The following is a 27385-nucleotide window of genomic DNA, read 5'->3' as shown; positions in this document are numbered from 1 at the left end:
CAATGATGGAGACCACACCAGTACTTTTTTTCTGAAAACCAGAACTTTTACTGTTCTTCAATTGATGAGGATACAGCTTCCAACACTTCAGCTATATACAATAGATTTCTCCTCTCCTCCAATTATAAACAGCTTCTCCTTATTACTCAAACCACCAGTGGTGTACCGAGGGCAGGGCGGTGGGGGCGGTCCACCGCAGGGAGCATGTCGGCTCCGCTGGTTCCCTGCTCCCTCTGCTGTTACTTCCTGTTCCGGGGCAGAGGAAGCAGGGAACCAGCAGAGCCAACAGCTGTGCGGCTGCTCCCAGAACCCCAGCAGGTAAGAAGAATGCACGGGGGGGGGGGGGGGGGGGGGGGGGGGGGGGGCGCCGGGGGGCACTGCAGCCGGGGGGGGGGGGGGTGTTGTGCTGCACCGTGGGGGTGCGGACAACACTGCACCCAAAGGGGGTGTGCAGCGGCGATCCACCCCGGGTGGCAGCCGACCAAGGAACGCCACTGCAAACCACTCACCTGTGTGGTGAGGGCTTGGCTTGGCTTGCATACTTGGCTTGCTGTTTCACTTAAGCAGATGTTAACTGTTATCAAAAGTCAATTAGTCAGTAATCACTTGCAGCCAATTTAGTATCTGTGACAGACACTGTGGCTCTGCAGCAAGGCTGTTTCAGATGTTAAACAGATCTTTTCTCCTCCTGCCTGCTATGGTTAGAAGTAAAGGCTGCCTTGATGATACTACAGGTATCCAAAATGAACCCTCTGCCCTTCTTCCCTGGACTGCACAGCAGTGGCTTACCAAGGGGGGGGGGCGGTGGGTGCGGTCCGCCCCGGGTGCACATTCGTTCTGTGCTCCCTCTGCCCCGGAACAGGTTACTTCCTGTTCCGGGGCAGAGGGAGCATGGAAACGAACGAAGCTGACAGGCGTGCACCTGGGGGGGGGGGGGGGTTCTTTCGCCGGGGGGGGGGGGGGCATCAGTGATCCGCCCCGGGTGTCAGCCCCCCTAGGAACGCCACTGCTGCACAGGGGTGGGAAGGTTCCCCATATCTTCCCACTAAACAAGCAACCAGGGGCTAGATGCACTAAACCTTAACAACCCTCTAACAACCCTTTAACGAATGAAATTCCCAACCGTTGCATGCATTAAAGGCCTTTTTCCAACGAAGCAAGCAGCTAGCGAAAACGGAGTAACTACCATTGTAATGTGGGTGATTCGGGATGCACTAACAATACCGACGATTACACCGAATCATTTTCCTCAACATATTTAACGTGTGGTCAGACCAGTCGTAAAGGCCTGAGCTGTCATCTCCCCGCTGCCCCCTGTACCAGAAAAATCAAAGCTGGCATGTTTAAACATGAAAAGTGAGAAAAAAAATAAACACACCACAAACACTGGCTCCCCGCTTTCCCCTGCATTACTAAAAAAAATAAACATACCTTAAAAAAGGATCGGGAGGGGGCAAAGGCGCTTGTCAGAAGCGTCCTGTATGGACGGCCTTGCCCCCCCCCCCCCAGATCACCGCTGTTCCACGCTTCCACCCTTCACTAAATTAAAAACTGAAAATAAAAAGTTAAATTTTAGCAGCGTCGGGAGCGGGGAGCCACATGTTTGTGGGGGTTTTGTTGTTGTTGTTCTGACGGTTCTGGCATGCGCAGAGCAGCCAGCATAACGCTTGGCTGCTCTGCGCATGATTTAAGGGCCGATTACCGAACAGAATTACGAATCATTGATACATTGTACTTTTTAAATCCGCACCGAACTTGTGCAACTTGTTTTTTTTGAGCATTGTTCGTTTTTTTAAATTCGGTTCGGACTTTAACGTTTGTAATTTTTTTACGTATGGTTGATGCATCTGGGCCCAGGTTTCCAGTCTGTTACTTGTCCCTTACTCCTTTAGCAAGTGCCTTTTAGTACCAACTGGTGGGACTATGACCGGCTGATTTCTACATTCAGATATTTCTGCATCAGGCTGGACAGGAGGGATCTCCCTCTTGGCATGAGTCAAAGGCGGGAGATGGAACCCAAGGCAAATTTGGCAGGCAAAGAGGGAACTTATAAAACATTGGGGGAAGGTAACTACTGCCACCAGACCCTTCCCCAAATTATCATAAACCCTCTTATTTTCCCTCAAATTCCAGAGGCTTCTACCCTCTCTGGAAACTTCTAGTGTGATCACCTGACTTCCAGACAGGTGCAGGAACAGGGAAAAAAAAAACCCAACACGTTCACAGAAAGACCGCAACTGAAGATTGGCTTCAAGGAAGCTGTCTATCAAATTAGGGCTAGAGGCCTAGAGATGAGAGCTGGAAATAAAATGGAGGCAACCTCTTCCTTCCTATTGGCTGTCAGGGCTGCCGTAGGCCACCAATGGAAGCACTAACTTAATGGTCTGAGGAGTCAATGCACAAAGTTTACCGTGGTTGCAATGTCTGCTAATGCACAAAGGGGTTTGGGGGGGGGGGTTACTATGCAAATGCATTACAACAAGCTCATTAGTATTATAATGAGCATTCAGTGTGATGCAGAGAAAGAAGCGCCTACCTTTAACGTGCTAGAATTCATGGCAGGTCTCTTATTGTGTGCAGTCTGCTTGCATTTTTCGATAGCAGGAGGAGCAGGAAAGCAACTTAGAGGGGTGGAGAAAGAAATGCAGACAGCCTATTAGGGGGGGAAGCCCCTATGATGTCAGCTGGGAGGGGTTTAAACAAGGAGGAGCTTACCAAGTAGGCAGGCAAAATTAATCAGGGAGGCAGCCAGAGGGAAAGCAAGTAAGAACCGTAAAAATAAATCGGGGAGGCTGCGGAAAAGCACGTTAAGTTCAGCACTGAAGGGGAAAGGAGCAGTGGGACAAAGTGATTCCTGGGCGTGCACAGAACATGGACTCTTACTGAGAGATTGTTCTCCACATGTGCTAGGTGCTTTCCCTACCGAGCTGCTTGCAAATTTTCCGTGCATCTCGTTTGCATGCAATTCCCTTTGACCATTGGTTGCTGTTTAGAAATTGCTAGATTAAAACCCGGCTGCCGTATTTAATGGCGACTTTTGAGCATCGGCTCCTGAATGAACTGTGCACAACATAGAGAATTTAAAACAGCGGTTAAAATTCTCATGATGTTACAATAGAATCTAGACACCTGTTATAGAATAAAAGTGTAACCCAGATATCAGTGTACCTAATATTAGATGCCTGCAGTTATACCAGCCATACAGTTGGGACACATGTTCTGCAAGTTACACGTGTAAGTGGGAGCCCCACCTCTGCTCTGCCCATGCTCCACCTGTGTATACGCCCCCTTACAAATACCCACTCTGTAAGTTACACATGTAAGCAGGAGCCCCGCCTATTTCCTGCCCATGCTCCACCCCTGTATACACCCCCTTGCAAATACCCACTTTGTAAGTTACATAACATGTAAGCATGAGCCACGCCTATTTCCTGCCCATGCTCCACCCCTTTATGCACCCCCTTGCAAATACCCACTTTGTAAGTTACAGAACATGTAAGCAGGAGCCCCGCCTATTTCCTGCCCATGCTCCACCCCTGTATGCACCCCCTTGCAAATACCCACTTTGTAAGTTACAGAACATGTAAGCAGGAGCCCCGCCTATTTCCTGCCCATGCTCCACCCCTGTATACACCCCCTTGCAAATACCCACTTTGTAAGTTACACAACATGTAAGCATGAGCCACGCCTATTTCCTGCCGATGCTCCACCCCTGTATACACCCCCTTGCAAATACCCACTTTGTAAGTTACAGAACATGTAAGCATAAGCCACGCCTATTTCCTGCCCATGCTCCACCCCTGTATGCACCCCCTTGCAAATACCCACTTTGTAAGTTACAGAACATGTAAGCAGGAGCCCCGCCTATTTCCTGCCCATGCTCCACCCCTGTATACACCCCCTTGCAAATACCCACTTTGTAAGTTACACAACATGTAAGCATGAGCCACGCCTATTTCCTGCCCATGCTCCACCCCTGTATACACCCCCTTGCAAATACCCACTTTGTAAGTTACAGAACATGTAAGCATGAGCCACGCCTATTTCCTGCCCATGCTCCACCCCTTTATGCACCCCCTTGCAAATACCCACTTTGTAAGTTACAGAACATGTAAGCAGGAGCCCCGCCTATTTCCTGCCCATGCTCCACCCCTGTATACACCCCCTTGCAAATACCCACTTTGTAAGTTACAGAACATGTAAGCAGGAGCCCCGCCTATTTCCTGCCCATGCTCCACCCCTGTATACACCCCTTGCAAATACCCACTTTGTAAGTTACACAACATGTAAGCATGAGCCACGCCTATTTCCTGCCGATGCTCCACCCCTGTATACACCCCCTTGCAAATACCCACTTTGTAAGTTACAGAACATGTAAGCATAAGCCACGCCTATTTCCTGCCCATGCTCCACCCCTGTATGCACCCCCTTGCAAATACCCACTTTGTAAGTTACAGAACATGTAAGCAGGAGCCCCGCCTATTTCCTGCCCATGCTCCACCCCTGTATACACCCCCTTGCAAATACCCACTTTGTAAGTTACAGAACATGTAAGCAGGAGCCCCGCCTATTTCCTGCCCATGCTCCACCCCTGTATACACCCCCTTGCAAATACCCACTTTGTAAGTTACACAACATGTAAGCATGAGCCACGCCTATTTCCTGCCCATGCTCCACCCCTTTATGCACCCCCTTGCAAATACCCACTTTGTAAGTTTAGCAGGTGTTTGAAGAATAGCACATAGGCATCCTACTAGCTTTTACATGTATATTATTAACGTGCATGTAAATATAGAAGCCGAGGTTGTAGAATCACCTTTTCCATGACCTACCCAGCAATGCAGAGGGGAACTTTGAAATCAGTCCAGGATTTACGGACCCTTCAGCCCAATACTAATATTTATATTAACTGGATCACTAGTCCTCCATAAATTCAATTGTTGTTTTGGGGAAGATGATACACAAAACACTAATGCAACTGACATTTTGGCCAATGGCATTCAGGATGCATCAAATCTTTATATGGCCAATTGTAAAAGGGGCAGGATTTGAGGTGTTCCAGGGTGGGTAGGTAGGGTTACCATATTTGCCCTAACAAAAAAAGAGGCCACCAATGTCCAGAAGTGGCCACGTTTCACCACACTAGAGGCTGCGTCAGGGGCTAAAACAGCGCTTGCGGTTCCAAAGGGCACATACGCAATAGAGCTAGAATCCAACGAAAGCCGCAACAATCAGCCTTGCAGTTGCTGTCAGGTAGGGTTACCATATTTTGTCCCCCAAAGAGGAGGACACATGCCCCGCCCCACCACACGCCCATGTCACATTTTCCCTTCCCCCTGTCACATACCACATTGCCCCCCTCCCCTTACCTTACTACTGCCCTGGTGGTCTAGCGACCTCTTCAGGGCAGGAAAGAGCCCCCTCTGTCCTGCCCGGAGCGCTGTCCTGCATGCTGCCAAAAGTTGAAGCCTTCCCATTTTGAATCGGCGCCGAGGATCACCAACAGGAAGGATGCACGCAGGGCAGCGCTCCGGGCAGGAAAGAGGGGGCTCTTTCCTGCCCCGAAGGCGGAAGAGGTCACTAGACCACCAGGGCAGTAGTAAGTAAGGGGAGGGGAGGCTAGCAATCTGCCCCTTTGTCCGGATTTCTGGACAAACGGGCCGTCCTAGACGGCCCACCCACCAGCCTGCCTGTTTGTCCAGAAATGCCAGCTCGCCTGAAGAAAGCCACAGCACAATGGCTGAAACATCAGTTCCTCTTACTCAGACGTGGCACGACCTGGACCACCACAACAATCGCTCTCAAATCCGATTATTGTTATAACATTTCTCCTAGAAGGCTATAAGTATAACAGCCGGGCTCTGTGGGTGCTTGAACACCCCCCTATTGAGAAAATTCCTTGTATGTGTCCAGGGAGGGGTTATTTTCACTGGGCTTAGCATCCTGAATAATTTTGAAAAGTTGACGCTTCTAGGTAAGAAGAAGAGGATTTTGGAGGCGTAGGTTTTGGTAAAACCTGGAGAGTGAGAAGGGGCTCCTTGAACGCTGCTTGGCTGTAGCCCAGTATAAAACATGTAATCATGTGATGCGGACATTCTTGTGTTAAAAACCTGCATCTACTCAGAAAGATCTCAGCTGACCACTAATATGATAGTACAATTCCAACTTCAACAGGAAACCAGCTACTTCTACTCTGCCTTATGTTTTGGAAACTTTTTTCTTTATCAGAATTTTAGAACCAGCCTATCCAAAAAAACCTTCGGCCCTGTTTGGATGGTCATGAGACCAGTCAAGTCCTGAAAAAGCAACACTTTTTATTGAAATAAGATTGTTTTCGGTGGTGAACTGTATTCCATGACTAGGCCCGCCCGTGCACTCGAACCGGGCCGTCTGCTCCACATTAGATCTCGCAGCTCGGACAGCATCTCGTCTTCCTCATCCTCTGCTGAATATGGACCAGAGAGGTTGAAGAATACCTTGTCTTGCGCACCTCACTGCTCTGAGCAGCACAGTGGAAGGAGGCCGATATGGGTGCAACACTCCTTCTCGGCAAAGGTGTCCCAGGCTGTGGCGCAGCACTAGAACAAAGGTCATAGGACGGTGACAGGCCGGAGCTGCTCCAGCTGCATTTCCAGGGCAACTCGTTCTTGGTGAATTTCCTGGAGAAATAGAAAATGGACAAAGAAAGGAAAATATTGCTGAAATCTATAACAAGATCATTCTCCCTTTGCAACCTTGAGCAAGTCTACCGTGTTTCCCCGAATATAAGACACTGTCTTATATTAATTTATCCTCCCCAAAACGCGCTAGGTCTTATTTTGGGGGGGGGATGTCTTATTTTTCTGGGATCGTGGTTGCCCCCCCCCCCCACCCGAGGTCGCCGGGACCCCCTCTACCCACCCTCTGTCGCTCCGGAACTAACCTTAAACTCCTTTCGCCTTAGCAACGCAAGTTCCCAGCAGCAAGCAGCAGCAGGGCAGACCTCTCTTTCCTTCCATGCCCCGCCCTCGCCTGACATACCGTAACGTCAGGCGAGGTCGGGGCATGGAAGGAAGGAGAGGTCTGCCCTGCTGCTGCTTGCTGCTGGGAACTTGCGTTGCGAAGGTGAAAGGAGTTTAAGGTTAGTTCCGGAGCGACGGAGGGCGGGCCCGGCAACCTCAGGTGGGGGGGCGACCTCGGGTGAGGGGGGGCGGGAGACGGTCTTGTCCGGCTCTTGGCGGCCCTGCTGCAAAAAAAAAGTTTGCTAGGTCTTATTTTCGGGGGTAGGCCTTATATTTACAAATGTAGCAAAATCGCTACTAGGTCTTATTTTCGGAGGATGTCTTTTTTTCGTGGAAACACGGTAGATACATGTGTCCATTTCACAGTTAAGACAGGAAACAACAGGAAATATGTATTTATTTATATAGGCATTTATATCCCACATTTTCCAATTTGCATTGTTTCAATGTAGCTTACAGAGTAAAACGTTGTTACAACTGATGAAGTTGTCTGTTGATGAGGTAGGGATGCAAACTGATTATCTGCAAGATTGCAGTGGCGTTCCTAGGGTGGCTGACACCCGGGTGGATCGCCGATGCACCCCCCCCCCCCAGCAAAAGGACAACCCCCCGGGTACATTTTTACCTACTGGGGGGGTGCCACGCGCCTGTCGGCTTCGCTCCAAGGTTGCCAGATGGGAAAAATTTTCCCCGCCCAAAATCAGCCCAAAACCAGCCTGTCAAATCCCGCCTCCCACGTCACCAGTCACGCCCCTTGACATCACCCCCGCCCCTGATGTCGACCACGTCCCTCAAAAGCTTCTATCGGACCAATAGAAGCCCCGGAAAAGCTTTTATTGGACCAAATTGGACCAATAGAAGCCCCGGAAAAAAGCACACAGCGGCCACAGGAGAAGAGCCCAAACCCGCACCCTGCAGCCGCCGAAATTTTGCCGCAGCTGCTCAAAGAAAACCCGCCCAGTGTTGCGGGAAGACTGCAACCCTGGCAACAATGCTTCGCTCGTTCCGTGCTCCCTCTGCCCCGGAACAGGAAATAACCTGTTCCGGGGCAGAGGGAGCATGGAACGAGCGGAGCAGACAGGCGTGCGGCACCCCCCCCCCCCCCCCCAGCGGCGTGCACCCGGGGCGGACCGCCTCCCCCCCTTGGTACTCCACTGCAAGATCGATCGTTTGAGGGGAAGATGATATGATGAATACATTTCCTAGGTTGTTTCATGCCACTTTCAAAACAAACATTTTGTTCCTTTTTTTAAATTCTGGGTTTTCCCCCATCCACACAGGCTGATTCAAAATTCCACCTTCTCTCACCTCCTGATGCATTTCCATACTCCTCAGCCTACCCGTAGTAACAGAAGTAAAAAAAAAAAAAGGGGGGGTGGGCCTTGGATCAGCTGGCGCCATTTTGAAATAGAGCAGAAGTGGGGTAGGAGCGACTGGAGATCATTCCTGCCCATCATTTTATTCGTGTCATTTCATATGAGCTTGGGAAGTCTAGAGGGCCGTCGGGGGCTGGGGTGGGACCATTTTAATTGGGCAGTGTTGGCTGTGGGTTTAGTGTACATTAAAACAGAAATGAAAGCAAATGGAACGAAACCCCTCCCCACCAACAGCGCAACAGAGAATAAAACAAAAAGCACTTCACACCCCTACCCAACACAGCATTGAGCTATACGTTAGAGCTGTACCGAATTGCATAGTTTACTATTCGGCTGAATACGAATAACGATAAACATTATTTGGCCGAATACGAATAACGGGCATTGATAAAAGAAGCAATGTGAAATCAGAGATTATTTCAGTAGGATTTAGCACAGTAGGGCCCTGGATTATTTGTATTCAAATTTAAATCATTATTCAGCTGAATACGAATAATGTATTTGAGGCTGCATCGAATCGAATACGAGTATTCTGTACAGGCCTGTTATGCATAGGATCTTGTTACGTTCATTCCCTAACTTTTATGTTCTTACCCAAGAATTAAAAATGGCCTTGCCTATGAGACATATAGAAATATCTACATTTCTAGCAGGGCCATTGGGCTTGGCCTTCAAATAGGGGTCCTTTGACTAAGCCATGTAGGCGCTTACATGCGTCCACCATGAATAAATTTTCAACTACCGCCCGACTACCGGGGACCCTGGGCAATAATTCCATTTTTTACATGCGTCAGAAAATATTGTTTATTTTCCGACGTGCGGTGCCAACCTGGCGGTAATCGGCATTGTACGCACGAGGACGATTACAACGTGTGAGACCTTAGCATAAGTGAATGGGTGGTGGTAAGGTCTCAGACCCAAAATGGACGCGCGACAATTTTTATTTTGCTGAACGTCCATTTTCGTCCCCCCCCCCCCCCCCCAAAAAGGCCTGTTACAGGCGTGCTGAAAAATGGATCTGTGTGCATCCAAAACGTGCCTACACGAGTGCAGGCCATTTTTCGGCATGCCTTAGTAAAACGACCCCACAGAAAGGAGGCTGCTATTTAGAAAAAATGTTTATTTAATATTTTTTTTAACTGAACACACAATTAATTCAGCTACTGAATGTTTCCTTAATTAATTAAAAACAAATTTGCACACTTCTACAAAATGGCATAGCTAGGCAGTAAGTTTTGGGAGGGCTTAATGAGTGGGTATGAAATTTCCTCTCTGCCCCTCTGTTCCCCACTCCCCTCTCCCACCCCCTATTGCTCCCTCCCTGCCCCTGGTGCCCCTCAAACTCACAATGACAGCACCTCACATGTATTTAGGGTTACCATATGTCCGGATTTACCCGGACATGTCCTCTTTTTGAGGACATGTCCGGGCAACCGGGTGGGTTTTGCCAATCTGCCTGTTTGTCCAGATTTCTGGACAAATGGGCAGGCTGGTGGGCGGGCCGTCTATGGACGGCAGCCCGCCTGTTTGTCCAGAAATCTGGACAAACGGGCAGATTGCTAGCCTCCCCTCCCCTTACTTACTACTGCCCTGGTGGTCTAGTGACCTCTTCCACCTGTTTCCTGCCCGGAGCGCTGCCCTGCATGCATCCTTCCAGTTCCTGATCTCGGTGCTGATTCAAAATGGCCACCGAGAGTTGAAGTGACCTCGCGAGACTTCAACTGTCGGCGGCCATTTTGAATCGGCGCCAAGATCAGGAACAGGAAGGATGCATGCAGGGCAGCACTCCGGGCAGGAAAGAGAGGGCTCTTTCCTGCCCCGAAGAGATCACTTGACCACCAGGGCAGTAGTAAGGTAAGGGGAGGGGGGAGGGGGAGTGACGGGGTATGTGACAGGAGGGAGGGGAAAATGTGTCAGGGGCGGAGCGAGGGTGTGAAAGGAGGCGTGGTGGGTGTGAAATGGGGCGTGGTGTTGTTGAGGCATGTGTCTTCCTTTTTGGGGGGGGGGGACAAAATATGGTAACCCTACATGTATTCAGCTTTTGCACATGTGTAAGAAGTGAGCCTGTATTAGGTTGCCAGCTTGGGCTCAGGAACACTGCCGCCCAGTTGACTGAAGAGCTTGGTGGCATGGCAGTCTAGGCCGCTGGACGCCTTATCAGAGAACTGGAGTAAGTCTTCAGTTAGGAGATCTCCACTAACCATAGTAAGGGTGCGCTGCAGATGGGTGGGCCTGAGTCCAGAGTGGGTGGACCCTTGCCCTCCTAGGCCCCCCTGGCTACACCCCTGATTCTATGGCTGATAATCTGCCTCAATTACATCAATATCTGTTTTTGTTTGCACGAGTTTCATGACTTTGGGATCTTCTAATTTGCACTGGCCTCTGTGATTCTTCTCTGAAAGGCTCCGATTTCTACACTCTTGTACAAAGCCTCTGGCGAATCTCTTTATCATTAATAAATCTAAATAAAGCAACACGATGCAACCCTTCAAATGGCTTTTGCTTTGATCATGAACCGGAATAAAAGACCCAGGCTGCTAGGAAATTGCGATCTTGGATGGTGAGTCACCAAAGTTAATGGTGCAGGTAACAAAGTTCACCCGATACGTAGGGCTCATTTTCAAATCGCTTAGATTTAGAAAGTTACATAGTAACCTATGGAACTTTGTAAGTCTAAGTGCTTTGAAATTGTGCCTCACAGTTGTGGCTATTTGAAAGGTATTAATCCGCAAACAAACCTTTTCCGGAGATGGGAAGGCAGTAGAACGAGAGGACATGAAATGAGATTGAAGGGGGGCGGACTCAAGAAAAATGTCAGGAAGTATTTTTTCACAGAGAGGGTGGTGGATGCTTGGAATGCCCTCCCGCGGGAGGTGGTGGAGATGAAAACGGTAACGGAATTCAAACATGCGTGGGATAAACATAAAGGAATCCTGTGCAGAAGGAATGGATCCTCAGGAGCTTAGCCTAGAATGGGTGGCAGAGCTGGTGGTTGGGAGGCGGGGCTAGTGCTGGGCAGACTTATACAGTTTGTGCCGGGGTTGGTGGTTGGGCAGCGGGGATAGTGCTGGGCAGACTTATACGGTCTGTGCCAGAGCCGGTGGTGGGAGGCAGGGATAGTGCTGGGCAGACTTATACGGTTTGTGCCGGGGTTGGTGGTTGGGCAGCGGGGATAGTGCTGGGCAGACTTATAGGGTCTGTGCCAGAGCTGGTGGTGGGAGGCGGGACTAGTAGTTGGGAGGCGAGGATAGTGCTGGGCAGACTTATACAGTCTGTGCCAGAGCTGGTGGAGGGAGGAGGGGTTGGTGGTTGGGAGGCGGGGTTAGGGCTGGCCAGACTTATAGGGTCTGTGCCCTGAAGAGGACAGTACAAATAAAAAAGTAGCACATATGAATTTATCTTCTTGGGCAGACTGGATGGACCATGCAGGTCTTTTTCTGCCATCATCTACTATGTTACTATGTAGTAGAAGCACTGTGCACTGCTAGGCAGAAGGAACCAAGACTGATTTCCGGGTCAGATCATTCTCTCCCCAGGCTCACTGAAGCGGGGATGCTGTGGTAGTAGCTTTCATAGCCCTTGGGGGGGGGGGGGGAGGGCATCCCAGTCAGTGTACGACAGCACCACCTAATGGCTGGATCCAGGGCTTATGATCAGCGGTCCAGGTGGAGCCCTGGTGCACAGCTCCATGCTAAGGACAGTCACTACATCTGGGTGAGATTAGCTATGGGGGGGGGGGGGGGGGAGAGAAGAGAGAGGGGTGTAAAAATCTCCAGGCACTTGCAAAATAGAGGCTCATGGTGATGCAACCACCCAAAAGCAGTGTTTCCAGGGCTGCGGGTTTCCCGCGGCGACGTCGGAGGCGGGGTTTGACTGTGCGGTTTTGGGCTGGTTTTGGGAGGGGAAATTTTTTTCCATCTGGCAACCCTAAAAGGAGGCCAGATCCAAAGAAGCAGCAGGAGCCACCTGGCAGGCTGTCAGGGATTTTACATCACTTTTTTTAAATGTAGGTTTCAATCTCCTTCACCTTAACCAAGCGTTCAGGAAAAGACAGCCAACTTCAGCACTTCAGAGACTGCTGAATGGAAGCCTGCAGGAGTGTTTCTCCTAGTGATCACTCAATAAATCACAGGTCTAGCTAAAAGTCCAAAGCCATGCAATCAAAAACTACAAATAATAGCTCAACCCAGAAGTCAGGCAGATGGGAAGACTTTGAAGCCTCCAGGAAACAATCAGGGACATGCCTTGCCTGGACAGGCTTCTATGTAGGTGCCTCAAGCCATGTTTGAAACATAAGAACCTCTTAAAAGCCAAAATAAGAGAGAGCCCTTCGCACTAAAGACATTTCATGTTCTGATCAATGCTCTGTTTCCTGTCCCCTTCCCCTCCCCCAACAATTAGACAAAAACAGATCCCGAGAGAGATTGGGGTAAGGATGGAGGCAGGGGCCGGGGGGAGATTCCAAGATGGCCGCACGCACCTAGGTGAGCTGCAGACCTCGTTTCTTGCTAAGTGAAATGCCGAAGAGAAGGGGCAAGGCAGCGGTCCGAGCTTCCCCAACGCCGGCCCCAGTACCTGCAGGTCCTATAGACCGTTTTTTTGAGGACACCAGGGCACGATAGATTGGTTGGGAGCGGTTCCTTAGGGAACGCCGGCACAATGGAGGAGAGTTCAGCGTTCCCAGGACTAGATATGTTACTCTGAGCCCCAACACGAGAGTTCCGCCCCCTCAGCCGACACGGCCGAGCTCTCCCTCTGAAGGAACGGAGCAGCCAGGCTCCGAAGATTGGGCCTGAACTAGACTCGAGTGAAGCCCAAGGCAAACAACTCGAGAGGGACTCAGGAGGACGAGCAACGCTTCCTGAAGTGAGCACTCCGAAGGTATCGACTGCAGGTCAACGAGGTACAGAAACCGAGGAGGAAACAGACGCTTTAAATTTGCCTCCCTGGATTCTAGAGAAACCGTCAAAGGTAACTTTAGATTAGAGAGTTGCACGGGGACAGAAATCTTACCCATCCCCGCCCATCCCTGCTGGAATCTTACCTGTCCCCACCCGTCCCCATTAGAATCTTACCCATCCCCATCCATCCCCGCAAAAATGTAACCCATCCCAACCCGTCCCCCGCAAGAATTTAACCCATCCCCACCCATCCCCGCAAGAAGTTAACCCATCCCCACCCATCACTGTAAGAATTTAATGGAACATAAAAGAAAATTCCAGTCAGCTCCCTCAGTCTCTCTCTGGATTTGAGCCACAGCACTGTAGGCAAGGAAGGAATGGAAGCTGAAACTTGGAACACTCTGGTGTGCACAGGTAAGATTTGTCTCTGATTTTCTGGCGCTGCATGCTGAGAGATCACCACATACAGGCGCCAGTAGGTCAGGTGACATCTGATGCTCATGCCTGTGTCAGAGCTGAGGTCTGCTCATCAGCCCGGGAGCAAAGAGCATTCATTGTAACATAGTAAGTGACAGCAAATAAAGACCTGAATGGTCCATCCAGTCTGCCCCCAATAGTCACACTCATTATCAATTCATGATTAAATCAACGAGTGTGATATTATATACTTGATTATGGTCTTCCTTTTGTGTTTCTGGAACATAGACCGTAGAAGTCTATCTGACCCTATCCTTATGTTCCAAGTGCTGGAGTTGTCGTTGAAGCCCACTCCAGTCTATGCATCTTCTCATTTGTGGGACACAGATTGTAAAACTCTGTCCAGAACTGTCCTTATGTTCCAGCCACTAAAGTTGCTGTCTAAGCCCTTTCCAGCCCATCCTAAACCAGACTTCCATATATTAGACACAGACCATACAAGTCTGCCCAGTGTCGGCCCTAGTTAATCACAGCCAGAGTCGCCATCTAAGCATTACTTCACACATCCACACGCAGCCACTAAAGGTTAGGTTTTTTATAACTTCCATTTTCTAATTAGAGATCCTCTGTGTTCATCCCATGCCTTTTTGAATTCCATCATCATTTGTGTCTCTACCACCTCCTCAATGGAAACTTTTCCACATTTGTGCTGTTAAAGCAAGAAGGAAGAGGAGGAGGAGGAGACAGCAGTCAAAGAACTTGGTACTCGGTAGATGAGAGCAGGGGCGTAGCCAGCCTTCCGTGGGTGAGGGGTCCAGAGCCCAGGGGAAGGGGGCACATTTTAGCCCTCCCCCCGGCGCCGCCCCCCCCCCACCGCCGACATTGCTGTCCCCCCTCCCGCCGCAAACCCGCCGCCGCTGCAGCCTACCTTTACTTTTGCTGGCGGGGGATCCCACTCCCCGCCAGCCGACGTCTTCTTCTTAGTCGCTTCCTGCTCTTCAATTTGTTTGCTGACGTCCTGCACGTAATTGTACGTGCAGGACGTCAGACTCAGAGAACAGAACTGAGAACAGAACTGTTCTCTGAGTCTGACGTCCTGCACGTACAATTACGTGCAGGACGTCAGCAAACAAATTGAAGAGCAGGAAGGACTGAGAAGACGTCGGCTGGCGGGGAGTGGGATCCCCCGCCAGCAAAAGTAAAGGTAGGCGGCGGCGGGGGCGGGTTCGCCGGGAGGGGGGTCCTGGGGTGAATCGCCCCACGTAGCTACGCCACTGGATGAGAGGCTGGTGCAGGTGTAGCTTACATTTCCCTGCTTCCGTCCCCGCGGGAACCCGGGATTCCCGCAAACCCCTTTCCCGTGCAGCTCTCTACTTTAGATAACTTGTGGGATCGGATCTGGTGGCTCAAACGGCACGGCATTTATTAAAACAAATGCATTAACCCAAAAAGTTAATGAAATTGAAAGTAAAGTAGAAAAAAATGAAGTAGATATACAAGCATGCACCGAAAGGATTGAAATTGTGGAAGGAAAAACTATAAACTTTGGTAATATTCCACTCTTGTCTCTCCCTACGCCCCCCCCCCCCCTCGGGTACTCCGTTCTGTGGATAAATCTCTCTTGTCCGTCCCCTTCTCCTCTACTGCTAATTCCAGACTCCGTTCCTTTTATCTCGCTGCACCTCACGCCTGGAATAGACTTCCCGAGCCTGTACGTCTAGCCCCGTCTTTGGCCGTTTTCAAATCCAGGCTAAAAGCCCACCTCTTTGACTCTGTTTTTGTCTCCTAACCACTACTCACTTGCCCTGTACCCTTTTATCCCCACCTCTCTTTAATTGCCTTACCTCTTAGTTGTTCTGTCTGTTTGCCTGTCCTATTTAGATTATGAGCTCTTTGAGCAGGGACTGTCTTTTCATGTATGGTGTACAGCGCTGCGTATGTCTTGTAGCGCTATAGAAGTGATAAGTAGTAGTAGTAATGTAGAACCCTGCCCTTGCAGATCAGCAACGCGGCCGCGCAGGCTTCTGTTTCTCTGAGTCTGATATGTGCAGGACGTCAGACTCACAGAAACAGAAGCCTGCGCGGCCGCATTGCTGATCTGCAAGGGCAGGCTTCTAGATGGAACGTTGCTAGTGGAGGAGTAGCCTAGTGGTTAGTGCAGTGGAACATGGAATGTTGCTACTATTTGAGATTCTGGAATGTTGCTATTACTTGAGATTCTACATGGAATGTTGCTACTATTGGAGATTCTGTTGCTACTATTTGAGATTCTACATGGAATGTTGCTATTCCACTAGCAACATTCCATATTTAGATTGTGAGCTCTTTGAGCAGGGACTGTCTTTTCATGTATGGTGTACAGCGCTGCGTATGCCTTGTAGCGCTATAGAAGTGATAAGCAGTAGTAGTAATATTCAAACTATTATGTTGAAGGACATACCAAACCTAAGGAACAAAGTGGAAATATATGAAAATCATATGAGAAGATATAATCTAAGATTTATACATTTTCCAAGAGTAAAGATGATAAGTCCGATAGAAATATTAAAATGGTACCTTAAAGAAGTTCTTGAGATTCCAGAGACTAACTTACCACCATTACTCAAGTTTATTATGTACCTCAGAAACAACGTGATCCACCACCACAACAAGGAATATCCTTAGATGTTACTAATTTCCCCGAAACATTAGATACAGAACAAGCCGCCGCGGCAGCATTGGTAGGCGTGATGCCTTTACTGCCAGATAAACAATGGCTGCTTAGAATGTTCTTTAAAAGTAAGCACAAATTGTTTTGGGGACTTAAGATCCCGAGAGAGATTTTTTCACGGAGAGGGTGGTGGATGCTTGGAATGCCCTCCCGCGGGAGGTGGTGGAGATGAAAGCGGTAACGGAATTCAAAAATGCGTGGGATAAACATAAAGGAATCCTGTTCAGAAGGAATGGATCCTCAGAAACTTAGCCGAGACCGGGTGGCGGAGCCGGTGGTGGGAGGCAGGGCTGGTGGTTGGGAGGCGGGGCTAGTTCTGGGCAGACTTCTACAGTCTGTGCCCTGAAAATGACAGATGCAAATCAAGGTCAGGTATACACAAAAAGTAGCACATACGAGTTTATCTTGTTGGGCAGACTGGATGGACCGTGCAGGTCTTTTTCTGCCGTCATCTACTATGTATATGTTACTATGTACGATATCGGTATTTCCGGATGTTTCGAAGGATACTCAAAAGAAACGCAAACAATTCTTGATATTGACACCAGAAATTTTGCAGCTGGCAGGCACATTTTATCTTAGATTTCCCCGTGCATTGTAATTTACAATGCATAAAAGTTTGTCTTCACGGATCCATCTCATTTAACAACTTTTGTAACCTCTAAAAGAGCATAAGGAACTAACTATATCCCATATCCACGATGAATTGTAAGCCACATTGAGCCCGCAAAAAGTTGGGATAATGTGGTATACAAATGCAATAAATAATCTATGTTACATTTGCCCACTCTCTCCTAGATGCTGAATTCTTAAGGTTAAATATTCTTTTCTATATTACCTCCAGTGTAATGGATATCTCCCCCTTATAATGTGGACTTGAGTGTTGAAACAAGTAACATAGTAGACGGCAGAAAAAGACCTGCACGGTCCATCCAGTCTGCCCAACAAGATAAACTCATATGTGCTACTTTTTGTTATACCTTACCTTGATTTGTACCTGTCTTTTTCAGGGCACAGACCGTATAAGTCTGCCCAGCACTATCCCCGCCTCCCACCATCGGCTCTGGCACAGACTGTATAAGTCTGCCCAGCACTATCCCCGCCTCCCAACCACCAGTCCCGCCTCCCACTGTGCCACTTTTTTGTGTATACCTTACCTTGATTTGTACCTGCCTTTTTCAGGGCACAGACCGTACAAGTCTGCCCAGCAGTATTTCCCGCCTCCCAACCACCAGTCCCGCCTCCCATCACCGGCTCTGGCACAGACCGTATAAGTCTGCCCTCCACTGTCCTCGCCTCCCAACCACCGACCTCTCTTCCCCCACCTGCTCCGCGCCACCCAATTTCGGCTAAGCTTCTGAGGATCCATTCCTACTGCACAGGATTCCAAGTGAAGTAGTTTTTGTTATATTTTTCCTGTAAGTTTAAATACTAGTTTTAACACTTTCTATTCAAGTGTAATTCCTTGAAATATTTTGTAAATGCATAAAAAGAAAAGAAAAAAAAAAAAGATCCTTGGGCCAAGGAGCCTGAGAAAGGTCTGGTAGCTTCATCTACAAAGGTAAACAGGATTTTCAGCAATTGATGGAAAGCCGCGCCCCCCCCCCCTCCCCTCCCCAACCTTGTAATTTACACTTTTGGCACTTTCCTCACCTTGAGCTGTTGCTGCAGTTCGCTGTTCAACCTGGCCAACACGGCATTGGCCTCTTTGTTTTTCCGAATCGCTGTCTGAATGGCCCTCTTCTGTTTGGAGGACTGTCTGCCAGAGAGAGAGAAAAACACAAAATCAGCTTAATGGCAGGTCAACACCTTCAGACGAAACACCTGTCCTGTGCCTGAGCAAGAGTCAAAGAAAAAAAGAAAAAAAGAGAGATTCAACTCAAGGGAAGGCGCAAATCTCATCGAACAGAAGGAGAAAAGAATTACTGAGAAACTACTACTACTACTACTTAACATTTCTAGAGCGCTACTGGGGTTACGCAGCGCTGTACAGTTTAACAAAGAAGGACAGTCCCTGCTCAAAAGAGCTTACAATCTAAAATGCGAAATGTCAAGTGTCAAGTGGGGGCAGTCTAGATTTCCTGAACAGAGGTATGGTGGTTAGGTGCCGAAGGCGACATTGAAGAGGTGGGCTTTGAGCAGGGCTTTGAAGATGGGCAGGGAGGGGGGCCTGACGTATGGGCTCAGGGAGTTTATTCCAGGCATGGGGTGAGGCGAGGCAGAAAGGGCAGAGCCAGGTGAAATTATTCAAAATCAAAACTTCTTTCATTGTTACATTAAGAAAAAGAAAATTAAAGGAGAATTTGAACACCAAATCAGAATAAAGCCATATGCCCCCTGCCATCTGTAGGATTTCAAAGGAAGATATGACCAGCAACACTCATTCTTGTGCCCTGTATTTTGTATGATACTAACAAAGGGGATGGGACAACTTCCCTATGAGGAAAGGCTAAAGTGGTTAGGGCTCTTCATCTTGGAGAAAAGACAGCTGAGGGAAGATATGATAGAGGTCTAAAAAATACTGAGTAGAGTGGAATGGGTAAATGTGAATCGCTTGTGTACTCTTTCCAAAAATACTAGGATTAAGAGGCTTCCCTTTGCTCTGCCCTCACTGACATCACTTCCTGTTTCCTCCCTGGCAGGACGCAGCAGAGGGAAGCCTGCAGGGCTGGCCAGGCAGTGGAAGTACATCGCTGCTGTCAAAAGTACTGAGGTATGGGGGTAGTTTCAGAGAGAGGGGAGATGCTGGGCACCCCTAATAATTCTAAAGTTGGCTCCTATGCCTCGGGGAGGGGGGGAATGCTGGATCTGGGAGCGGAGAAAAATGCATGACAAAGGAGGGGGGATTTTGGAAGGCCCACGCATCCAAACTCTGGGCCCACCCAAAATGAAAATTCTGGCTATGCCCCTGACGTTACCCCTCATCACCCTACCTTCCTTCCCTGCTGCACACCGGCCCTGCATGTGCATTAAAACCAGGGGTGTAGCCAGAAGTACATTTTGGGAGGGGCCCAAAGGTGAACTGAGGGGGGCCAGCGATTCTCTCCCCACCCCACTCGGCTGCATACTTCAGCCGCCAGTGTCTGCGCTCCCACGCATGCTCAGTTCAGTCACTGATCTAACTAAGCCTGCACGAGGGAGCCAGCGTCAGAGGCTGAAGTGCGCCTGCTGACTTCACTGCTGCTCGGACAGCACAGGCGGGAGTGGGACTCGCACAGGTGACCTCTTCGGCTGGTGGGGTTTGGTATCCCTGAAACAGCACCGAGAGGGTCCAAAGTACAGAGCAAAGTTCAAATAGCAAAAAGAAGCACCAGAAACCTTCACAATCGGCACACAAATTTCTTTATTCATGGAACTTAGACAAGATGAGATCGCCTGTGCTCGAATTCTGCTTAGCGATTAAGCATATTTTAATGGTATTGAGCGGGACTACACCTCCAACTTGTCTTCTTCAGAAAGGAGAAAGTTGCACGTCTTCTTAGATGTCACACTTATTTGACCCCTGATGCAGGCGCTGTGTGCCGAAACACGGCCCGTGTTGGGACATTGTTGAAAAGAATTGATATCTAAGTTACATGAATAAAGAAATTATGTCCCGAATTTGAAGGCTCCTGGTGCTTCTTTTGGGGGTTTGGTATCCCTGCCAGCCATTAAAGCAGAGGGGGGGGGGGGGCCTGAGCTGAAGGTGAGGGGGCCCTAGCCCCTGAGGCCCCCCCCCCCATGGCTATGCCACCAATTAAAACATTACAGGTGGCAAGCCCCATTTACAATCTTGGAAGGTAATAAATGGGATGTGCCACGTATGAGGAGTGGCCTAGTGGTTAAGGTGGTGGACTTTGGTCCTGAGGAACTGAGTTCGATTCCCACTTCAGGCACAGGCAGCTCCTTGTGACTCTGGGCAAGTCACTTAACCCTCCATTGCCCCATGTAAGCCGCATTGAGCCTGCCATGAGTGGGAAAGCGCAGGGTACAAATGTAACAAAAAAATAATTATTATTATCATGGGCACCATGATAGCCACACACTGGAGGCAGCCACGGCTCATGAAAGTTTCTGCAGAAGGGGGCACTGGGATCCCCACCAGCCATGGTAATTTGCAATGACTGTGCTTGGGGAGGGGGGAGGGGAACTGGAGGGGCCGGAGCCCCTCTAGGCCCACCTGTGGCAATACCTCTGACTGAAGTGTGGCACCAGTGGCCATCACGGTTCACCCTCTTGGCATCTCCCTACCTGTGGACAGGCAGCTGTGGTCTAGCTGCAATCGCCGAAGAAGTGATGCTGACGGTGGGCGAGAGCTCCTGGCTGTCTATGGTCCGAGTATCAGGGTGAAACTTCCTTCGGATTGGCTTGGGTGGAAGTTGGGTGCGTGGAACCTCCTGCACACAGGAAATGAAAGAAACCAATACGGCAGTAGTTTGCTTTTATAATTTACTAGGTAGGAAATTGAACTGAATGTGAAAATATTAAGACAACACACACACACAAAAAGAGAAAATCAGATTTGGGAGATTCATTTTCATGAGCATAAGAACAAGCTCTCAGTTCCTCTCCCCCAGCCTCAATTCAGGGCTCGAAGTAGAAAAGAGAGTCCTAAAACCCTGCTCCCTTTTAGTACACAGTGGTCAACGTTTTATAAATGCCGACTGCCTCTGGTTGAATTAGAGCCAGATATTTGATGCAGGATCTAAACCAGGTACTGGAACTGAGTGTCTGGAAATTTCATGGCTGTTGGAAATTATGTGGGTCTAGAGGAAAAGTCCATAGTGTGCTACTAAGATAGACATAGGGAAGCAACTGCTTGTCTCTGGATTCAGTAGCATGGAATCTTGTTATTCTTTGGGATTCTAGAATCTTGCTACTCTTTGGGATTCTGGAATCTTGCTACTCTTTGGGATTCTGGAATCTTGCTACTCTTTGGGATTCTGGAATCTTGCTCTTTGGAATTCTGGACTCTTGCTACTCTTTGGGATTCTGGAATCTTGCTACTCTTTGGGATTCTGGAATTCGGCTATTCTTTGGGATTCTGGAATCTTGCTACTCTTTAGGATTCTATCGGGACTGTCCCGTGTACAGCGCTGTGTACATCTAGTAGCGCTATAGAAATGATAAGTAGCGGTAGTAGTGACCTGGATTGGACACTGTTGGAAACAGGATACTGGGCTTGATGGATCATTGGTCTGACCCAGTATGGCTACTCTTATGGTCTTATGGCCAATATTCAGTGCCAGTATTCAGATAACTGGGCACAATTAGGACCACTATTTCTATGATCCTGCTCGCCTGGTTAGTTATCGGGCACCGACACTGAATATCCGTTGTGCCTGGAGGACTTCCAGGTCCACCTTCACTCCACCCCTGGACCAATGTTTCCTCTAAGGAGTGGCCTGGTGTGTTCAAATGTTTTTTTGTCTGAGCAATAAGTTTTAAAAATCAACAATTTTTGAGCGCCAGTATTAGCAATGCATTTCTGTATATAGCAGAAAAAAACAAACATTTTTGTGAGCAATCATGTAAAACCTGTCAGCAATGCTCCTAAAATGTATGAGCAATCGCTCATGCGCTCCACTTAGATGGAACATTGTCCTGGACCTCCAAATAGTGCCACGACAGTCAGAGCTGATATCCAGCAGCCCTCCCTGGTTAAAACAGCCCTATTTAACCTCTCCTGCCTGGTAGAATAATGCTAAATATTGACCTACCAGATTTCATGGCCTGGGTTCACCCCTGCTCATCCTCTGAGCGCCCACTCACCCAAAAACATCACCCTCTAGTCAAGATCACTTCCAAACCAAAGAACATTTCACAACACTTATTGAAATATCTATTTTTAAAAAAACTATATCTCTATATATAAAAGGCACCACCAACGTTCTAAATGAAGCCTCCAGCCGGAAGTGTGAAGGGGGAGAGATATCCGGTTTCCCACGAGTGTCTGCCCCGCCCTCGCTCTCTCTGTACCACAAACAGTGAAGGAAAACACAACAAAGCACGAAATCAAATCGCTCTCTCTGTAACAGTGAAGGACTCAGAGGGGGGAGGGGAGAGAGGGCAGAAGCCCTCACTATCTCTGTAACACAAACACAGCACAGCAGGAAACTTAACACTGAAGGACTCGACTCCGAGGGGGGAGGGGACAGAGAGGACAGACAGCACAGGGGAAGGGAGAGAGAGCAGAGGGCAGGGACACACACACTCCCACATGCCCACAGAAGAAAACCTTGCTGGCCCCCGTTTCATTTGCATCAGAAACGGGGCTTTTTTACTAGTATATATATATATATATATATATATAGTTCAACATAATCATCTCATTTCTCCATACCAAAAATAGACTACCTCAGGTGCTCTTACACAAAGTATGAAAATGAGCAAAACCAGACATTAGGCACTCATGACTACAATGTGAGAAAGTAAACAAAGTGTGAATAACCACCTTATCACTAATATTGTGGTTTTATTCAAACTTCCATGCAATAAAGACTTAAATAGAGTAGCAGACTCACTGTAATCAACCTGTCAACATCCCGCCATAACGTAAGAAAACAATTACAGCTCTAAATGAACTCGTGCTGGCTGAGGTTGGCCCGTTATTCAGCAAACACCAGCAAGGTTAGAGGGATTCTTTTAAAAAGCTAAAACCTCGAGAAATGTGCCGTTCTTTTATTCTGAAAAAAAAAAACCACGTAAATGCTAAACCCTTTAGTACTCAATTAATGATAGAACATCAAAAAGAAGTAAATGTGTCCCAGCCTTGCATGTGACTTTAGAGTGTGCTTCTGCTGGTGCATCTTCCCCTAAGATATGGGGGTAAATGATGCACAGACCCGACTCCCTTCCACACACTGCCGTGATGAAGATTTCAGGATGGTTATTTATTTATTTATTGCATTTGTATCCCACATTTTCCCACCTCTTTGCAGGCTCAATGTGGCTTACAATATATCATGGATAGTTGAAATATAATAGAAAAATAAGCATTTAGTGTTACAGAAAATTTTTGGTAACATGATAATTTATTTTTATTACATTTGTACCCCGCACTTTCCCACTCATGGCAGGCTCAATGCGGCTTACATGGGGCAATGGAGGGTTAAGTGACTTGCCCAGAGTCACAAGGAGCTGCCTGTGCCTGAAGTGGGAATCGAACTCAGATCCTCAGTTCCCCAGGACCAAAGTCCACCACCCTAACCACTAGGCCACTCCTCCACTGTTGCTACTATTTCAGATTCTACATGGAATGTTGCTATTCCACTAGCAACATTCCATGTAGAAGTCGGCCCTTGCAGATCACCAATGTGGCCGCGCAGCCTTCTACATGGAATGTTGCTAGTGGAATAGCAACATTCCATATAGAATGTCCAATAGTAGCAACATTCCATGTAGAATCTCCAATAGTATCTATTTTATTTTTGTTACATTTGTACCCTGCGCTTTCCCACTCATGGCAGGCTCAATGCGGCTTACATGGGGCAATGGAGGGTTAAGTGACTTGCCCAGAGTCCCACTAGCAACATTCCATGTAGAAGTCGGTCCTTGCAGATCACCAATGTGGCCGTTCTGGCTTCTGCTTCTGTGAGTCTGATGTCCTGCACGTACGTGCAGGACGTCAGACTCACAGAAACAGAAGCCTGCGCAGCCTTCTACATGAAATGTTGCTAGTGGAATAGCAACATTCCATGTAGAATCTCCAATAGTAGCAACATTCCATCAAGAATCTCCAATAGTAGCAACATTCCATGTAGAATCTCCAATAGTATCTATTTTATTTTTGTTACATTTGTACCCTGCGCTTTCCCACTCATGGCAGGCCCAATGTGGCTTACATGGGGCAATGGAGGGTTAAGTGACTTGCCCAGAGTCACAAGGAGCTGCCTGTGCCTGAAGTGGGAATGGAACTCAGTTCCCCAGGATCAAAGTCCACCACCCTAACCACTAGGCCACTCCTCCACTGTTGCTACTATTTGACATTCTACATGGAATGTTGCTATTCCACTAACAACATTCCATGTAGAAGTCGGCCCTTGCAGATCACCAATGTGGCCGCGCAGGCTTCTGCTTCTGTGAGTCTGACGTCAGACTCACAGAAACAGAAGCCTGCGCAGCCTTCTACATGGAATGTTGCTAGTGGAAGAGCAACATTCCATGTAGAATCTCCAATAGTAGCAACAGAATCTCAATAGTAGCAACATTCCATGTAGAACCTCCAATAGTAGCAACATTCCATGTAGAATCTCCAATAGTATCTATTTATTTTTGTTACATTTGTACCCCGCGCTTTCCCACTCATGGCACTTGCATGCCACTGCATGTCTCACGTTGTTGGAGTCCACTTAGGCTTCCCCTAAATTACGCCCGACACCGCGGGTTTCAATGTTTTCATCAGGGACTCGGGTTAACATAGTCCGCCTTGAATCCACAACAAGCCGCGCACCCGGATTCTCACAGTGCACTGAATTGTTCTTCATAGGCGCTATTTAATGACTGCAAGCTGCCGGCGCGTCACGTCGACGTCACTAAGGGAACAAAAGTCCAGCATTAAAAGATGCCCCCTAGTGTTTGTCACAAAGATACTAAATCGATATCCGTATGTGTGCACATCTATCCATGTGCACAGATATATACATATGTTTACAATGATGATTGAAACATTTCGTTGATCCATCTACAGGGGAATATATACACATATGAGCATAAATACATGCGCCCACATGTCTCTCTCTTAAAAACTATGGATCATTGATGAATTATGCTAGGCATGTGGGCGCATGTATTTATGCTCATATGTGTATATATTCCCCTGTAGATGGATCAACGAAATGTTTCAATCATCATTGTAAACATATGTATATATCTGTGCACATGGATAGATGTGCACACATACGGATATCGATTTAGTATCTTTGTGACAAACACTAGGGGGCATCTTTTAATGCTGGACTTTTGTTCCCTTAGTGACGTCGACGTGACGCGCCGGCAGCTTGCAGTCATTAAATAGCGCCTATGAAGAACAATTCAGTGCACTGTGAGAATCCGGGTGCGCGGCTTGTTGTGGATTCAAGGCGGACTATGTTAATCCGAGTCCCTGATGAAAACATTGAAACCCGCGGTGTCGGGCGTAATTTAGGGGAAGCCTAAGTGGACTCCAACAACGTGAGACATGCAGTGGCATGCAAGTTAAGTTTAAGTTTTTTCATTTTTTACATTTAGAGCACATATTACATATATTTTTTGAGCACTTTCGGCAGTGTGTTTGCAACAATCACAGCATTCACCAATAGTTTATCAAGGGATGACCCGATGAAGAGAGACTATGCTACTAGGCAAATAATGTGAAATTGCCGTAAAGTAGTATTTTCCGAGGGCTCCCTATAATAACTCTAACTTAATAGTTGGCTTGTGAATTGTTTGCACACACCCAGTTCTAATCTTTGGTATTGTGATTTGTGTGCTAGTGGAATAGCAACATTCCATGTAGAATCTCCAATAGTAGCAACATTCCATGTAGAATCTCCAATAGTATCTATTTATTTTTGTTACATTTGTACCCTGCACTTTCCCACTCATGGCAGGCTCAATGCGGCTTACATGGAGGCAATGGAGGGTTAAGTGACTTGCCCAGAGTCACAAGGAGCTGCCTGTGCCTGAAGTGGGAATCGAACTCAGTTCCTCAGTTCCCCAGGACCAAAGTCCACCACCCTATAGTATGACAAGCAGATATTATAAGACATTTCTAATTATGTGTGGAGGAGTTATGTATATTCACATTGGTTGATCTTTGTGATAAGCCTTGCTGAAGAGATGGGTCTTCAGTAGTTTGCGGAAGTTCGTTAGTTCGTAGGTCATTTTTAAGTTGCACGGCAGTGCGTTCCATAACTGTGTGCTTAAGTAGGTGAAGTTTGACGCGTGCATTACTTTGTATTTTAGACCTTTGCAGTTAGGGAAGTGCAGATCAAGGAATGTGCGGGATGATCTTTTGCCATTCCTGCGTGGTAAGTCTATCAGGTCTGACATGTAGGCTGGTGCATCTCCATGAGGTTACCCAGGGAGCTTTTGTAATCATGCTATATAAATCTTTATAGTAAGAACAAAGTCTTGAGGAAACACAAGACAACACTTGTGAGGTGGGTGCTGACGGCATACTTGTCTTTTGTTGAAAACAGATTTCAGATTAACAAATCAGTGTTTGTCCAAAATTTATCCATGTAGTTAAAGGAGGGACCAGGAGAGTTTTGGAGGTGGGGCTTAAATGTATCCATTACATTGGCGGTATTTAGCTACTATCCAAATGATGCATTCATTTGGGGGGCCTGGCGACCCACCTAGCTAAACCTCTGGCCGCTGCTGCACCACCGCCCCCCTCCTGCAGCACCAAATGAGAGAGAGTGCTCTGCTGGCTACAAGTCCTTCTTTCTGCCGCATCCCGCCTCCTGTGACTCAACTTCCTGTTCCTCCAAGGCGGGACGCGGCAGGAAGAAGGACCTATAGCCGGCAGAGCAGTCTCTTTTGATCACTGGTTCTGGGCCCTCCTTGGAGGCCGGGTCTTACCCTCCCCCGCACCCCCCTCCTCTCGGCGGCCCTGATGATCACAACCAAATAAAATTGTGGAACGACCCCAGATATGCAGAATAATGATGCACCTATGGAAAGTCAACCCAGGATGCAAATCTCTCCCCCCCCCCCCCCTGAGGGTTTTCTGGCTCCATTTTGGGTCCTGCCCCACAATTTGTGAAGCTCTGATCTAGACAGCTCAGTTGTTCTTTTAATTGCTGCGGGCATGATGGGCTTTGCACTCCTACATTTTGGGTTGGCAAACAGTGTCATTATTGATTCTAGAGGACTTGAAAGACCTATGGAGTGGAGGAGTGGCCCAGTGGTTAGAGCACTGGTCTTGCAATCCAGAGGTGGCTGGTTGCTCCTTGTGATCTTGGGCAAGTCACTCAACCCTCCATTGCCTCAGGTACAAACTTAGATTGTGAATCC

At 48.1% G+C, this 27385-nt stretch overlaps 1 protein-coding gene across 1 annotated transcript in view; it reads right to left on the bottom strand.

The window, feature by feature from the left end:
• Positions 1–5696: 5696 nt before the first annotated feature.
• Positions 5697–27385, bottom strand: part of LOC115458922 (ralBP1-associated Eps domain-containing protein 2-like) — a gene marked incomplete at its 5' end in the record, with an annotated part of 42393 nt that continues 20704 nt past the window's right edge. The window contains 3 exons of the mRNA XM_030188776.1: positions 5697–6659; positions 18059–18164; positions 20636–20781. Coding sequence (XP_030044636.1) covers positions 6591–6659; positions 18059–18164; positions 20636–20781 — 321 coding nt within the window. The remainder of the gene's footprint in view (positions 6660–18058; positions 18165–20635; positions 20782–27385) is intronic.

Source organism: Microcaecilia unicolor, unplaced genomic scaffold, assembly GCF_901765095.1.
Source record: "Microcaecilia unicolor unplaced genomic scaffold, aMicUni1.1, whole genome shotgun sequence".
In the NCBI taxonomy this organism is placed as follows: domain Eukaryota; kingdom Metazoa; phylum Chordata; class Amphibia; order Gymnophiona; family Siphonopidae; genus Microcaecilia; species Microcaecilia unicolor.
The sequence above is the reverse complement of the archived record's forward strand: the minus strand, read 5'-3'. Positions and strand labels throughout refer to the sequence as shown.